This window comes from Pavona decussata, unplaced genomic scaffold (assembly GCF_977016875.1).
Source record: "Pavona decussata unplaced genomic scaffold, jaPavDecu1.1 SCAFFOLD_53, whole genome shotgun sequence".
NCBI lineage: Eukaryota > Metazoa > Cnidaria > Anthozoa > Scleractinia > Agariciidae > Pavona > Pavona decussata.
The window spans coordinates 3,973,341-3,990,000 of NW_028145475.1; the positions used below are offsets into that span (position 1 = coordinate 3,973,341).

The 16,660-nt window shown below is 40.0% G+C and overlaps 2 protein-coding genes across 3 annotated transcripts in view; both read left to right on the forward strand.

Annotated features, from left to right (window-relative positions):
• LOC146480574 (uncharacterized) overlaps positions 1-16,660 on the forward strand; it is a 49,088-nt gene that overhangs the window by 9,314 nt on the left and 23,114 nt on the right. Inside the window, exons 1-2 of one of the 2 annotated variants that reach the window (XM_085109806.1) lie at positions 6,612-6,767; positions 7,945-8,695. In XM_085109806.1, coding sequence (XP_084965932.1) covers positions 6,678-6,767; positions 7,945-8,400 — 546 coding nt within the window. In that variant the 5' untranslated portion in view covers positions 6,612-6,677 and the 3' untranslated portion in view covers positions 8,401-8,695. Of the gene's footprint in view, positions 1-6,611; positions 6,768-7,944; positions 8,696-16,660 lie in introns of those variants that run through there. The other variant, XM_085109805.1, reaches the window with a different exon arrangement.
• The window catches only part of LOC146480575 (uncharacterized), a 9,331-nt gene continuing 8,613 nt past the window's right edge, over positions 15,943-16,660 (forward strand). The window contains exon 1 of the mRNA XM_085109765.1: positions 15,943-16,126. Coding sequence (XP_084965891.1) covers positions 16,037-16,126 — 90 coding nt within the window. The 5' untranslated portion in view covers positions 15,943-16,036. The remainder of the gene's footprint in view (positions 16,127-16,660) is intronic.

A 16,660-nucleotide genomic window follows, 5' to 3' on the forward strand; every position in this document is an offset into this window, starting at 1 on the left:
AATCTCAATGGTCTGGTTGGCTATGGGTCCACAAATCAGTTCAACGTCATAAGCATTGAGAAACACTTTCAACTGATCTTGGCATTCCAGTGCAAATTGAACAATGTCACATTTCTTCAACGAGGCTTCATTTTTTCCAAACGTTTTTATCAGAACAGTTTCACTTCCAAATGAGGGCAGGCTTAACTTGCTCCTCAACCGTGTACTTATGTAAGACGTTTGAGAACATGAATCAAATAGAACCCTCACATGGCAAGAATTTTCTCCATTAGGATTTCCGACCCTAGCTCTGGCAGTTTGCAGCAAAACAGAATTATTCTTAACATCTTGAGTGAAATACAAATTTGTATTCACAGTTTGTTCCTGATTGGTTCTTCTTGTTTGCGTGAACTGTGGTGAAACGTTTTGCACGCCGCATAGCGATACATGATGTTTCCCGCCACAACGATAACATCTCGCTTGGCAATCTCGGCTCACATGACCACTCCTCAAACAACCAAAACATCGCCCCTTTTGGCGCAGAATTCTTTTCTTCGCTTCTGGCTCCGTAACAACAGCGCATCTTGCCGAAGGATGCGGTCCACTGCAGAAAGTACACCACATTTCCTTATGTTGTTGAGGCCTGTCGTTGTATGAAACAAGTGTCGACGACGTGGGGGGTCTCTTGTTTTGACCAAACCGTAATCCATATCCAAACTCTCGTTTTTCCTTCGTTTTCGACTGATCAGTCACTGGACCGAGAGCACACCTTTCTCATATCTGTAACTCCTCTGCAAACGACTTTAATAATGTGTCGAGGTCCCACTCGTCGCTCATACCACGACTCAAAATCAAACGCGACTCTTGAGGAATTTTCGCCATGATCACTGGGGTTAGGAATGTTCCGTATGTGTCAATGGAAATTCCAATTCCTTGCAAACTTCGAACAGCCGACTTTGATTTGTCCAACAATTGCCGCAATTTTTTAAGATCACCAGTATCACTCACTTTCGGTAGCTGCATTAACATCTCGATGTGTTTAGAGATGATAACTTGTTTGCTTCCGAACCGATTGTTTAGGAGATCGACCGCATGGTTGTAATTTGAGCTTGTGAGAGGTAAACCAGAAATGGTTTCGGCTGCAGCGCCCTCCAATAATGATTTGAAATTTGTCGACTTCATTCAGATCCTCACTCGTGTGAATTGCGGACGAAAAGCTGTCCCAAAATGTTGTCCATTCTGTAGCATCCCCTGTAAACTTAGGCAACGTGAGCTTCGGTAGCTTTGCCTTGTTTGTGCCCTTCGCGCCATTTTGAGCAGGGAAATTCGCCGATGGCAATGTTACCGTTTCTTCGACATCATTCGCTTCCTGTTTAGGAGACGACAAACATGAGGTTATCAATAAGATTGTTTCTTGTAACGACGTGTTAAACCCGCAGCGCTCCAGGATTTCTTTTTCGATTGCGTCGGCTTGCAATAATTCTGCGATTTCTTGATCAAGGAATGCAATTTCCTTCTGATGTTTTCCCAGGTTGATCTTTTGTGATTTCAGCTTCAGTTGGACGCTTTCTAAATCACCCTTGTTGAGTAACTCCTTCACATCGTTCATAACTTTACGAACGTGAACTCTGAACCCTGAGCGCTCCAGAATTTTCTTTTTGACATCCGACATGGTGAAGGACACAACACACGCGCTCTGTTCTCCTTGCTTTCATTCCCGGGTCTCGGCACCAAAATGTTGTATTTGACCAAACTCTTTAATACTTGATAAACTCGAAGATTACATGATAACATTCCTTGAGAGAGAATTCCGCTAGTCACGACGTACAAGATAAATTCCGCTACATTTAGAAGTAATAGTTCCAGAGTTTCTTCGAGAGTCACTTTCAAAACAAGAATCTCTTCGAGAAATCTGATTACAAATGATCACGTGCGAATTTTGACTAGTTCCAGTTCCTACTCGTTTATATTGTACATACACTAGCTTGGCAAAACATTATTAAACATTAAACATTAAACATCAAACAAGCATGCAACAAAACCTTAAAAAAAAAACAGTGTTGCAACGATTCGTTTTCAGGGTGGTCAAACACAAAACAAACGTACTGAGTCTTTCTTCTTCGAAATTAAGTGACCCTCAGTTACGAAGCGTCTTCTCGTCATCTTCTCATCGGAGTATCCCTTACTGGTTTTCCTAAATTTTCCCTTTTTAGAATTTTTGGTAGGCTCGTTGGAGTTACGGTGCTCTCCCGTAGTTTCTCCTCCCTTATGGGCGAGATAAGGAAGATCTTACTTACATGAAGAACATATGAAGACGTGCAGATCTTAATAAAAAAAGGAAGTGGGAAAAGAATTGTTCCTTTTTATTTGATGATCCATTGCAGAATTATTCTGATGTGATAGTATTAAAAGAAATCAGTAAAGTAGCTATTGGACGAGAAGAAGTCAGATGATGTGGAAATGAATTAGGAAGCGCCTGGTGATGTTACAAGGGCAACGAAATCACCTATGAAGAATACAAGGCGATCGAAACAACAAGAAGAATTCTTCGTGCCGCTAGGTCATTTATACCAGATGCTGAGGAAGATGGAGCTGACATAAAGAATACTGCTTTCATCCTGTCTATACCGGGCAGAGATATTGTGATCAAGGCCGGTTATGGAGACCGGAAATACGTCTTCGAGGAAGAGGAAGATGGCGAAATATATGGTCGATGCGTACGGCAACATTGGTTTCGTTACGGGTCTAATAAGGTTACGAATACCATTGGTCGCTTTTACTCTTTTGTGGGCACTTTGTTGTCACTAGGTGGCGCTGGAGGCTTTCGGTCCCTGGAGTGACCGAATGAAAACCCATCATGACTTAGTTTGTGTTGCTCACCCTCTTAGAGGATAGTATTCGCTTAAAATTATGAGTAAGCGGTTAAGAACATGATTGTTTGTTTCAATTGACACTGGATACTTTTTACAGCTGTCATCCTCTAATGAGTTTTAAGCTTGATTGATGACACTGGAAGACATTGTCTTTGTCTACAAGCATTATCTCATATTTGATAACGGAAAATAATTTCTCAAAAGGCAGCCACTGTGTTGAAAATGTGGCATCCTATCAGCTAGAAACTTACAATCACTCCAGTGGTGAAAATGCTACCCTGAGCAGTGAAACACATCCAGGTAGCTTCCAGCTGCTATCATTGATTGCAAAATACACTTTTGCAAATACTAATGAAAAGGATTTAGACATACAGGATAATTGAACATAAAGGCATAGTAAGAACCTAGCAACCCAACTGTTGCATTCACAAGACTGCTGGTACAAAGGAACAAATAATTTGTTTGTTAGCAGCTAGGTGGAACTCAGACTGGGGGATTAATTTCAAGGCTTCCCTCCTTGATGAGAAAAGAGAGTAGGTGTTCCCTTGACAAGCCCAACTCCCTCACTATATTGATATGATTGCATATCCACGAGTTCAAATTGACATCAGATTTAACGCGCGCACTTTCTTGAGCAAAACCATTAAGCCACTTCCGTTCGTATTTTTCCATGTTATCATATAAAAAATCGACGGCAGTTTTCTTTGGTCTATACATGGCAGTGTAGCGACTTGATTAGGAAAATGCTAGGCGACCTTTCTTTAGCATTTTTATCAACATACACGAGAGGAATTAGTTTTCCCTTGCTAGTGTTACGAAATTTTGAGCTGACATTTTTCCAAAGAAAAGTTTAGATCGGTTCAATACAACTATAACCGAATTTCGGAGGCGTTTAAGGCCTTCCGAACACATCTCCACCGAAATGAACCCTGATATATTAAAACATTCAAATTTGTGGTTGTAGTCTTTATTCTACATAGGCGACATTCAAGAATGTGTTCTTTTGTATTCACTTCAGTCTGAAACCGCCGTTGTAATCTTCAAAATTGTCATTAGCAGTGCGAAAACTGTTGTATTTTGAGTTTCAGGAAGTAATCTAGTTCAGTATAATTAAAATGGTCATCAGTGTACCTTGTGGACTTTGAAGTGTCCAGGAAAAATTTGGTTGTTGTAAATTTACCTCACAACGTGAAAAGACGTGTGTCGCGGTCCTGAAATCCTTCGGCGATACATGCCCCTGTAGGAGGTGGCGTGCTCTCTAACACGTGACGCGCCCACTGAACAGTCGGTGAGTTCGACACTGAACTTCATCGCTAGTTATCCCTTGTTACTTATTGGGGTTTAGTGCACAGGACTCCCAACAGTTCTTGAGTACCAGTGTTTTTCCTGCTTTCTTTTCCTTTTTCTTTTTCGCAGAAACGTGATGCAAAGGTCTTTCCATACAAAGGTATCTCCATCATTTCCGTTCTTCACATGTAGTAACGTTACATTAATAAATGAAGGACTGGGAACATGACCGTCTTATGACGAACTTTGGACCGGTTATTCATTGTGCTCAAAAGGCTACCTGCTTTATTTTAAGGACATTGAACAGTCTAGAATAGCCGTTCCGTTAAAACAGGTCTAACAGCGTCAGCCTAACCTCACCCATTCTGGATGTAAAACGCAAATTTCAACAACGTTCAGTCGTGGCAACTTGTTGACTCAAGTTGCCCCGGAAAAAAATTGCCAGAAGATTTCATAATATCACCACACTGCAAAATAAGAGCTTGGTTTTTTATTCGGATAACAGGGTTTATTCCGAAAACTAAACGAATTTCACAGGGCGCCATCCATTCAACCAAAATTTCCTGAAATTCCGCTACGGAATCAAATGAAACGGCAATTTTTGAAAATTTCATTTCGAAAATTTTGGACAACCTTGCCCTATTTCCCGGAAATTTGGATACTCCGGGAATTTTCTGTTCCATTTGGGAACATTTCCGGATTAAACACCCACGCAACCTGGCACTAGCTCGGCGTTGTTTACAAAATGCAGTGCGTGTCTCTACTTCACCACAGATGATCTAGAATACTTTCTACAAGCTCTTTGCAATCGCATCGATACTATTCATTGAACGTATTTTAAATCTCAAAATAAAGCTGGTCGAAAATTCTGAGGCCTAACATTATGTAAGTTAACTTTTCAAACTCGTTAATAATTCATCAAGCCCAAACAAAGCAAATCACTACCGTGAAGGAAGTTTAGAAATGTGATCTTAATTATCATAAAATTTTGTGAACTTTTGCTTCCAATTTCTCCAAGAATTATCAATAGCTTGAGAAGTAATATCAAACACTCGAAAGAGGGTTTCCTTCTATTTCCAAACACGAAAAGAAACTTCCTTATCAACCAACGATAAATATTTACGACAATGATAAAGTTTCATATTCAACATTAGAATGTAAAGATCATGTGAAATATCTTGGCATACTCATTGACATGAATCTAAACTGGAAAGTTCATATATATTTAACTGCTCTAAAAATTAGCAAGGCCATTGGCATGATAGCTAAATTGAGACATTTTGTACCCTTCTCTATTCTTGTCAAGCGATATCAATCTCTTATTTCCCCCTACCTCATGTTTAAAATTAGTTCGTGGGGTCAAGCTTCTCAGTCTAACTCAGAAAAGCTTCTTCTCCTACAAAAACGAGCTCCTGACGTTTGATGAACTTTTCTACAAAAAGTGAACACGATATTCCTTACTTCGTAAACCTTAACATCTTACCTGTTCATTTTCTCTAGGTCGAATCTGTTTCCTGTTTAATGTATGATATCCAAAACAAACGAGCACCTGTTCATATTCAAATTTATTTAAACAGATATACATTCCTACAACACCAGATCAGCAACCGCCGACAAATTTTACATCATGTCTTCACGTATTGATCAACTAAAGAATTCATTTTCTCGATTTGGCGCACGGCTATGGAATTCTTTACCGGATAATATTAGAAAGTCTGACAACAGAAAATTATTCAAAAAACAAATAAATGAAATACTAATCACGATTTTAAAAAAAGAAAACGCTTACCTTACACCTTCTTCAATTCTTGAAATAATGAAAAGCTTGTAAATTTGTAACAATCCTTTAATTTCTATCAGCTCGCGAATCCTTTTTGCGTCACTTGTTTGTTTACTACTTATTTAACTTTTATTTTAGTCAATTTGCATACACCAAATTTATTTGCATTAAGTTTAGTATAGACATACCTACCCGCCTCGACTAGCTTCAGCTATTTGCGGGTAGGTATATAACCAGCTTGTAACTGTCTGTTTCAATAAAGTGTTGTTGTTGTTGTTGCTGTAAACACCTCGGTGTTTGGAAATCGGAGGAAACACTCTTCCTCGTGTTTGATATATTACTTCAAATTCTATCGATTCCTCGGAAGAACAGAAACATCCGTCGGGGACGATTACTGGCCCTTTAAAGGGAAAAAATACCGTCCCATTTGACGAACAGACATTTCGGAAATCCTAATCGGAAATTTTGGCCTAATGGATTGCGCCCATAGAAAAAGGCCCATGCATTCTGTCAGTTGTTTACGCTCTTACCTTTTTGATTGACAACTGAATGTGAGACAGGGCAGGACTAGCAGTCTTTTTCCCAACTGAGGTAAAACGACTACGTGGGACGCTAGGCCAGGACAAGCCCTGTTATACCGGAATTTCCTGTTTACTTATGTATTAAATAAATGCCGTCGAGAGCAAGGCTGCATTAATGAATCTTTGTCGAATTCCAAATTTGTTTTTTTAGCAGTTGATCTTACTTGGCTACATAACATGGGATCGAGCGAGAGCAAGCAAGTAAGTCACTCAAAGCGAAAGCCTACAACCTCCTCCGGGTTCCTTGGAAGGGGCAGGATGGTCAGGGTAAGGGGAAAGCATTTCTCTGTTACTAAGAAATTGTAAAGTTCGTGGGTCGTTTTGCATAAGAGGGATATGGCTACGATAGCGGGCTTTGAACTGCGTTCCTTATAAGCCTTGCACGCCTTCGATCGGCCTCATAAAGTTCCTCAAAATATCGTTATGTAACTTTGCTTTTGCACACATTTGATATGTTCAGGTAACAGAGTGAATGCTGGCCTATAATCATGAAAAACTGGTGTTTGTTTGCCCATAACAAGCGTCCGTCGTTTACCATCGGTCAGCTTTGGGAACTCTTCGATTACTTGTTTCGGAGAAACTGGTTCTTATTTCTCCTTACATTGCCCTTATTAATAGGTGCTCGTCTTAAGCAGGCTCTTGAAAGAGAAAAAATTAATATCAGTTCTCAGTCTGGGCAAGAAAAACTGTCTGTAAAGCAGGACTTCCATTGCTTTCTATTTCGGTTTTTCCCAGAAACCGACATAGCCGAGTTAAGTTAAACTACAATCGTTGTTTAATTCCAGACGTTTACTGTTAGCTTTGGAAGCTCTTCGATCATTTGTTTCGAAGAAAACTGGTTCGTTGTCCTTACTTTGTAAGCGGGCTACTATACGTCAAAATATTAATATCAGTTTTCAGCTGGGGCAAGAACAACTGTTTGTAAAGCGGGATTCCATAACCCGTCTTTAACTCTTTAATCTATTCCATTTTTCCCGGAAACCGACATAGCAGAGGTAGTTAAATTTAAATCGTCGTTAAAGTCCAGATCAAACAAACGCAGCATACGCAGTAGCTGAGTGGTTTATACAACGAGCCATTCCAGCAGGGCTAGTCAAACACACGAACATATATGTTACTTCGACAGCAGTGCCTTAAAAGGCCTTGTTCGCAGTTGTTCCGCAAATGAAGTCTTTCTTAGAAATGAAGCGGCCAGCCTCAGTTACCGAGCGTCCTCTTAGTTTGCTACCTTGTGATCGAGGTATCCTTCACAGGGTTGCCTAGATTTTCCTCCAGAGCTCGTTCGACAATTGACGGTGTTTTCCAGTTTCTGCCCTCTAATGGGCGAGATAAGAAGATCTTATTTACATGAGAGCACACTACTGAAAGGGACGAGAACAGATCTTAATAAAAAGAAGTAGGTGGGAAAAGATATACTATTCTCTTATTTAATGATCCATTGCAGCAATACCGTGATGTAATGAAGTGCAAGGAAATCAACAAAGTAACTATTGGACAAGTTGAAGTTAGACGATGCGGGAATGAAGGAAGCGCTTGGAGACGTTACAAGGACAACGAAATCACCTATGAAGAATACAATTCGATTGAAACAGCAAGAAAAATTCTTCGTGCTGCAAGGTCATTCATACCAGATGCTCAGGAAGATGGAGCTGACATGAAGAATGCTGCTTTCATCCTGTCTATACCGGGCAGAGATTTTGTGATCAAGGCCGGGAAGGGAGACTGGGAATACGTCTTCGAGAAAGGTGCAGATGGCGAAATATATGGTCGATGCGTACGGCAAACGTTTACGCGTTACATATATAATAAGACCACCAATACCGTTGGTCGCTTTGTCTCGTTTGTGGGAAGGTTTCTGCCACTTATTGGTTCTGGAGGTCTGCTGGCCCTGACCGGATGAAAACCCATGATGGCTTAGTTTGTGTTAGTCACCCTCTTAGAGGATAGTATTCGAGTAAAACTATGAGTAAGCGGTGGAACGTGATTGTTCGTTTCAATTGACACTGACATTAGTATTAAAAAACGTCAAATTGAGTTGTTGTTTTAAGGGTGATGCGTTGTTAAAACCAACACAAACTGTTTATAGTTTACATCTAAGCGTTTGTAGTTTAATTTCACATTATTAAAAATGTGTCACACGAATTGAAGTCTTTGGTTTGATATATCAGGGGCACCCAACGAAACATTTCAGCAAAATACTAAAAATATAAAATGTCGTCCCTGTGTTTCCAGATTGTTTTGTACCCTTTAACTTTAACTTGCAGAAAGTTTTAGGGAATGGAATTTCAGTTTTTCCTCAGATTTACTAGCTATCGCATTCGGCAAAAAAAGCCGAGTTGAACCACCCACCCCCCCCCCCCCCCGACCCCAAGAAAAAAAATTGAGTAAAACGTTTCATCCACAATGACACCAAATAGTGAGTAAATTGAAGCTTTGAGTAGAATGTACTCGACGGTATGAGTGAAAAATAAAAAACTCATGTGTGAGTAAAACAACTCAACACTTGAGTAAATTTTACTAAAAAAAAAGTACAAGTAAAAGCACCAAATCGCAGTGCATCCACAATAACAGCTTATTTTGAGTAAAATGTCAGGTTACGCACTGTTTGAGTAAATTAGACTCATCGTATTGGGTAAAATCACTCAAGGGAATGTCATCAACAATACACTTTATTTCGAGTAAATGCCACTCAGAAGGAAGAGTACATGAAACTTTCAGGAAGTTTAGTACTACTGTAACTACATTATTATTTGTTCAATGAAAAAGCTCTATATGACTATAAAAAGAGCATACATGGACATACTAGGGTTGCCACTCGTTGGGACAGAAAAAAGTTCCTGACCTTTTCCTAATTTTTCACAGACCAAAGACCAATTTTCGCTGACCATCCAAGACAAATCCTTGGGCAATAAAGGCAGCAATGAAGCCACAGAAATAAATTCCTTAATAGAATTTTTTTGAAGCACACATTTATCAACAAGGATTAACTTTTCCACAAACCTAGTGGCAAACCAAAAAAAGTAAAATTCCTTGACTTTTCACTGACTCTCAGACAGAATTTAGAATTTCCCTGACTGAGTACCTCGAAAAAAATCTGTTTTTTCCTGACTGTGGCAACCTGAATAAGCCACTGACATTTCTCAAACCAGCAAAATACATGGTTGAATGTACCACTGGGTAACTATAAATAAAGGGTATGTGCCATGCAGTGGCTCCTGAGATCCTCTACTTAATTACATAGGCTGTTGACAAGGCATTTGTTCTAAATTTCCAAACTGAAATTATTACACAATCTCAATGTTTTAAGTCATACACCTACATGCACTTCGGATACTTTTATAGCTGTCATCCTCAAATGAGTTTTAAGCTTGATTGATGATACTGGAAGACATTGTCTTTGTCTACTAACATTTCATCATATTTTAGTATAAATCTACTAGTGTTCTTTCACGAATGCCGTTCTCTGATTGGCTACGTTACTCGCTATCTATTCTGTGATAGATAGTGAGTAGCGGTTTTCAACAAAATGGCGGCCGCTTTGTCGCGTTTTCGAAGTGTCTGCGATGAGGATATAGATAATTTACTTGTTTAGTTTTGAACAACTAGTAGATTTATACTAAAACAATTAGATTATTCGCTCTCGAATTCTATCCGTGATAGGTGATTCGGGCTTCGCCCTCATCAACTATCACGCGATAGAAATCTCGAGCTCATAATCTAATTGTTAATGATAACGGAAAATAATTTCTCAGAAGGCAGCCATCGTGTTGAAAATGTGGCATCCTATCAGCTAGAAACTTACAATCACTTTAGTGGTGAAAATGCTACCCTGAGCAGTGACACATACCCCCATCCTAATCTCTCATCCTGAGCTATTTAAACGTTAAGCTTGGGCAATCCATCAATTTCAGTCTCGAAAGTGATGACAGATCCAGGTAGCTTCCAGCTGCCATCACTGATTTGCAAAATACACTTTTGCAAATATAAATAAAAATGATTTAGACATACAGGATAATTGAACATAAAAGCATAGTAAGAACCTAGCAACCCAACAGTTGCCTCCACAAGACTGCTGGTATAAATTAAAGGAACAAATAATTTGTTTGTCAGCTGCTAGGTGGAACGCAGATTGGGGGATTAGCTTCAAGGCTTCCTTCCTTGATGAGAAAAGGGAATGATTGTTTCCTCGACAAGGCCAACTCCCTCACTTTATTGATATGCAATGCATATCCACGAGTTCAAATTGACATCAGATTTAACGCGTGCACTTTCTTGAGCAAAAACATTAAAGTGCACCTAACAGTAGATCTTTTTATTTGACGAAATAAATCTACTTTCTTTCTAAAGTGTTCCAGCGAAAAAATTTTTTGATTTGGTTGAATCCTCGATTTTCGGTGCTTCAGCGAAGGTTTGAAAATCGCGCCATTTTTGTTGCGCGGCCGTGTTTTGGCGGGGAATGGATCGAGCTGCTCTGTGACGTCACGCCAGGGACGAAGGCTCTCTCGCTTTCCAGTCTTTCTACTCATGTTTTGCAATTACATCAGTGATTACATGACCTAATATGCCTTCCCGATGTGTTGTTGGAGGCTGTGGAAACGAACCAAATCTAGAAAAGGGGATAGGTCTCCATTTACTACCATATTATGGTGACGATCGTCCCGTTGCCTTGAAGAGACAGAAACGATGGGTGGATTTTGCAGAACTCAAGCGAGCGAAGTGAGAACCGACGGAATATTCTTATATTTGCTGGGCTCATTTTGAGAAGGACTGTTTCACAAGACAGTTCCACAATTTACCTGGCCAAGTAAAACCATCCTGGCCACATTTAATAAAAGATGAGATGGGATTCACTGTCTGGCCAACAATTCATGCCGTTGGAGCCCCAGTCGATGTGCCTCAGTCTGACCGAAGCAATAGGAAGGTGAGAAAATCTTCGATTCTTTGTATATTATCCAATGTTGTGAAACCAATTTCTTCCCTTCATTCGATCCTTTCGTCTTACTTTCGTTTCTATAGGTCTTAAAGCACTTGTAGTGTTTAGAAAAAGATGTATTGGTGATACGCTATATATATTACTGAAAAAACGTTTTTAAGCTTCAAAACATCAGAGGAAATGTCGCTGCGGGCGAATTTTTCGAAAGCGCTTAAAGACTTCTGAAAAATTATTTTGACTTCAATTCGCTTGGCAGAGTAAAAAGAAAGCATCCAGCAATTAACTAAATTGTTCTAGTATTCAGATCAAACAGTGTTAGCGAAGTAGAATCGGAATTATAAAAGAAATCGCCGAGCACGCTGTTTGTGTCCGCGCCTCGCTAAGGAAAAATTAATTCACAACAAACAGAATTATCACACTCGAAAATTCATATCTCTGCGAATTCGTATTCAAATGGTTTCCTTTTTGGTCTCTTTCGAAAGCTGAAGACAAGTACTGGATAGAAAAAGGAACATTCCTGATGCGATGTATAAAAGAAAACTGCTTTTCACCTTGTAAACACGAGAGAAAATGTCACAACGGGCGAATTTTTCGAAAGCGCTTAGGGACTTCGTAACTTTGAAGTATTATTTTGACTTCAATTCCTTTCGCCGAGTAAAAAGAAATCACCCAGTAAATAACTTAACTGTTCTAGTATACAGATCAAACAGTCTTAGCGAAGTAAAATCGAAATTGTAAAAGAAATCGCAGAGCGCGCTTTTTGTGTCCGTCCCTCGCGAACGCAGAATTAATTCACAATAAACAGAACTATCACACTCGAAAATTCATACCTGCGAATTCGTGTCCAAATGGTTTCATTTTGGTCTCTTTCGAAAGCGTATACAGATCAAACAGTGTTAGCGAAGTAGAATGGAAATTGTAAAAGAAATCGCCAGGCGCGCTGTTTGTGTCCGCACCTTGCGAATGCAAAATTTATTCACAACAGAAAGAACTATCACACTCAAAAATTCATGTCTCTGTGAATTCCTGTCCAAATGGTTTCAGTTTGGTCTCTTTCGAAAGCTTAACATTTGTAGTGTTTAGAAAAATAAGTATTGCTGATGAAACAATATCAAGTGTTTCGAATCTGGCTGTCCATTCCGGGTCGGCACGAGGCTCATCCGTATTAAAACAGGTCTTCTTCGAGGTTGCTGTTATCGAATGGGTTTGCGCTTGCTGAAGCTTCTTGTCGATAAGCGTCCATTTCGATTTCGGAGATGTAATTCATTTCGGAGTCATCCGAATCTTCTAAATCCTCCTCGATCTCCTCAGACTCTTCGGGCTCCTTGGACTCTTCTAATAATCGTAGAGAAGAAGACGAACACATTCTGAAACGGACTATGTGGAGTAAATCGCAAAGAAATAAACCGAAAAAGAGACGCAATCGATATCGCGTGGTCCCTGGCGTGACGTCATAACCATCGCTCGTCCCAGGCTTCCTAAAACGCGGTGGTGCAACAACACAACCTCGTTCCCAGGGTCTCTCTTCTTCCCGCCCCAGCGAGAAAGAGAGAGAGAGACCCTGGGTGAAGCTGGTCACGTGGCACCCAAAATCTGGGTGCTTGACACAATTAGCCGTTAGGGAGGGGTACTAAAGTATGCAGTTGTTGCTTTCTCAGAAGGACGGAGAAGCCAGCTACGAACTTTACGACAACAAGCGATTTTACAACCAAGCATTTCTACATCGCACACTCACTTAAGACCTGGAAGAGGTTCACGTTTCTTCCACTCAGGTAGAGTGTTGTCAATCCAAAAAAATTGTTCTAAAAACAGTCGTTTCGGGACGCCAGAGGGAAACCGACAGACGATGGGGGACGCTTGAGTCAAAACCTAAACAGGCATGGTGATTAGAACAGAAGTATCGCTGGCTTTACGCCTTTTAGCAGAGCTCCAAATGGGGTGAAATGGGAAAGAATATCAATTTTAGTATTGCCGAATGGAACACCGAGAATTTTCGGCGATAGAATGTGAGCAGGCGAAGTGCTCAGAAATACCAACGGACTGAAGCAAGCCGCGTGTGAATATAATTCAAAGGTATTTTTCATCTTAGTTTATTCCCCATGTCCTTGACTTTAAGACGTAGTTAAACGAAAAATAATGAGCTCAGAGTGCTGATTGTGATCGAAAACAATGTATTTATTCACAGGAAATCGGTGACCAAATATATATTCAATATTTTGCTTCGCGAATTACATGTAAATAAACAGAATACTGAACAAGAAGAATGTATATTTTCTTGAGTGATGAATTATTAATAATGCTGTTACTGAAAGGATTTTTTATGAACTACATTTCATTTTATAGAGCAAAAGATGTACTTATTACCGCAGTTTAAGCTTGAATAAATTCTATTTCTGGTACAATTCATGGAATCAGTTTCAACTAGTGTAGAGTTGTAGAGTTTATGATCAACCTCTGCTTCATTGATCGTTTGAAATTCCCTAGATTGTACTTAATATACGATTTTTGCAGACGGCATGAAACTGCGCCAAATCTCTCGCATTTTGCGCTTAAAAATCTCTGATCGACTCTTGCGATTAAAATAATTGAGCGAGTATACCCCGACTGGGGAGAAGTTTGTCGTGTGCTGTCACGTGACCAGGTTCACCCAGGGTCTCTCTCTCTCTCTCTCTCGCTGGGGCGGGAAGAAAAGAGACCCTGGGAACGAGGTTGGCAACAACACAGTCCCAACTTCAAGAGCGCATAGGAAATCGACGATTCAACCAATTCAAAAAATTTTTTCGCTGGAACAGTTTAGACAGAAAGTAAATTTATTTTGTCAAATAAAAAAATTCTGCTGTTAGGTGCACTTTAAGCCACTTCCGTTCGTAAAAAAAAAAACAAATCGACGGCAGTTTTTTTTATCTATACATGGCAGTGTAACGACTTGATTAGCAAAATGCTAGCTTGATTTTCTTTAGCATTTTTATCGACATACACGAGAGGAATTAGTTTTCCCTTACTAGTGTTACGAAATTTTGAGCTGACATTTTTCCAAAGAAAAGTTTAGGTTTTCCATACGACTAAAACCGAATTTCGGAGGCGTTTGAGGCCTTCCGAACATATCTCCACCGAAATGAACCCTGATATATTAAGACATTCAAATTTGTGGTGGTAGTCTTTATTCTACATAGGCGACATTTAAGAATGTGTTCTTTTGTATTCAGTTATCGGATGGGCTTAAGCAACAGCCTTTTCCTATTTAATTCTACACAATAGTTGAGTTATGTTTTAGTATGTGTTACTTCAGTCTCAAACCGCCATTGCAATCTTCAAAATTGTCATTAGCAGTGCGAAAACTGTTGTATTTTGAGTTTCAGGAAGTAATCTAGTTCAGTATAATTATAATGGTCATCAGTATACCTTGTGAACTTTGAAGTGTCCCGGAAGAATTTGGTTGTTGTAAGTATGCTTCACAACGTGAATTGACGTGTGTCGCGGTCCTGAAATTCTTCGGGGATATATGCTCCCATACTGATTCGTGAGGTAAACGAACATATTTGGAGGTGGCGTGCTCCCTGAATACGTAACGCTTCCACTGAAATTCAGGATCCGTATTTTCCCTGATTTGGACTTTGTCCTTGTCAGGGAAATTCGAGGCATTGAAATTCTAGTGCTTGTCCCGATTGTCCAAGAACAAGGGGATGTCAGATCGAGAACCCTCTATCGAATTTTAGTTCTTGTCACGTAAATCCACTGCATTATCCGTGTAAAACAGTCGGTGAGTTTGACACCACTAAACTTCATCGCTAGTTATCCCATGTTACTTCAATCTCGTAACCAGAGTCTTCCGGCTTTTTGGTCAGCGGGGCAACGCCGGGAAGACTCTGGGGACATCGAAAAAATTCAATTTTTTTGATTGGCTCTTCCGTAACGGTTTCCATTGTTTTACCGCAGAAATCCTGCGGTGATAAAATTCGATGTCCCCAGAGTCTTCCCGGCGTTGCCCCGCTGACCAAAAAGCCTGAAGACTCTGGGTACGAGATTGATGTTACTTTAACATTGGGGTTTAATCCACAGGACACCCAACAGCTTTTGAGAGCCAGTGTTTTTCCTGCTTTCTTTTCCTTTTTTTTTTTTCGCAGAAACGTGACACAAAGGTCTCTGGTATCTCCATTATTTCCGCTCTTTATATGAAGTAACGTTACATTAATAAATGAAGGGCTGGGCACATGACCGTCTTATGACGAACTTTGGCCCACTTGTTTATTGCATGTATTTTAAATCTTAAAATATAGTTGGTCGAAAATTCTGTGTCCTAACACTATGAAAATGAGCTTAAAACTCTATTGATTCCTCGGAAGAACACTGGCCCTTTGAAGTGGATAACACCGTCTCATTTGACAAACGGAAATTTCGGAAATCCTAACCCATAGAAAAAGGCCCATGCATTCTGTCAGTTGTTTACGTTCTGATGGCTGATTGACAACTGAATATGAAACAGGCCAGGGCAGGCCCTCTTATACTGGAATTTCCTGTTCGAGAGTGACACTGCATTATTAAATGAGTTTTTGTCGAATTCCAAATTTCCTTTTCAGTAGTTGATCTTCCTTGGCTACATAACATGGGATCGAGCGAGAGCAAGCCAGTTAGTTACTCAAAGCGAATGCCTACGACTTCCTCCGGATATTTTGGAAGGGACAGGACGGTCACGGTAAGGAAGGCATTTCTCTGTTACTACAAAAGTACGAAGTTCGATCGTTTGCATGTGAGGGATATGGCTACGATAGCGGGGCTACTAGGCTTTGCACTGGGTTCCCAGAAACGTTCTACGCCTTTGATAGAACTTACAAGTTCCTCAAAATATTGTTCTGTAACTTTGCTTTTGCACTCATTTGATATGTTCAGGTTGCGGACTGAATGCTCGCCTATAATCATGACAAACTTGTGTAGGTTTGCCGATAACCAGCCTTCTAAAACGGCGGTTACAGTCGGTCATCTTTGGGAACTCTTCGATCACTTGTTTCGGAGAAACCGAGTGGTTCTCAATTTGTTCTTACATTGCCCTAATGCCCTTATTACCTGGTGTTCGTATTAAGCCGGCTCTTGAAAGAGAAAAAGTTAAGAGCGGCTTTCCACAAATATCGACCAAGTGGTGGCACAAGTCAAAAAATCGATTTCGTTCATATTTTGCTCATAGGTAGTCCCTAGTGAGAAACAAACTGAGCTGTAGTTAGTTTTTCAAAAT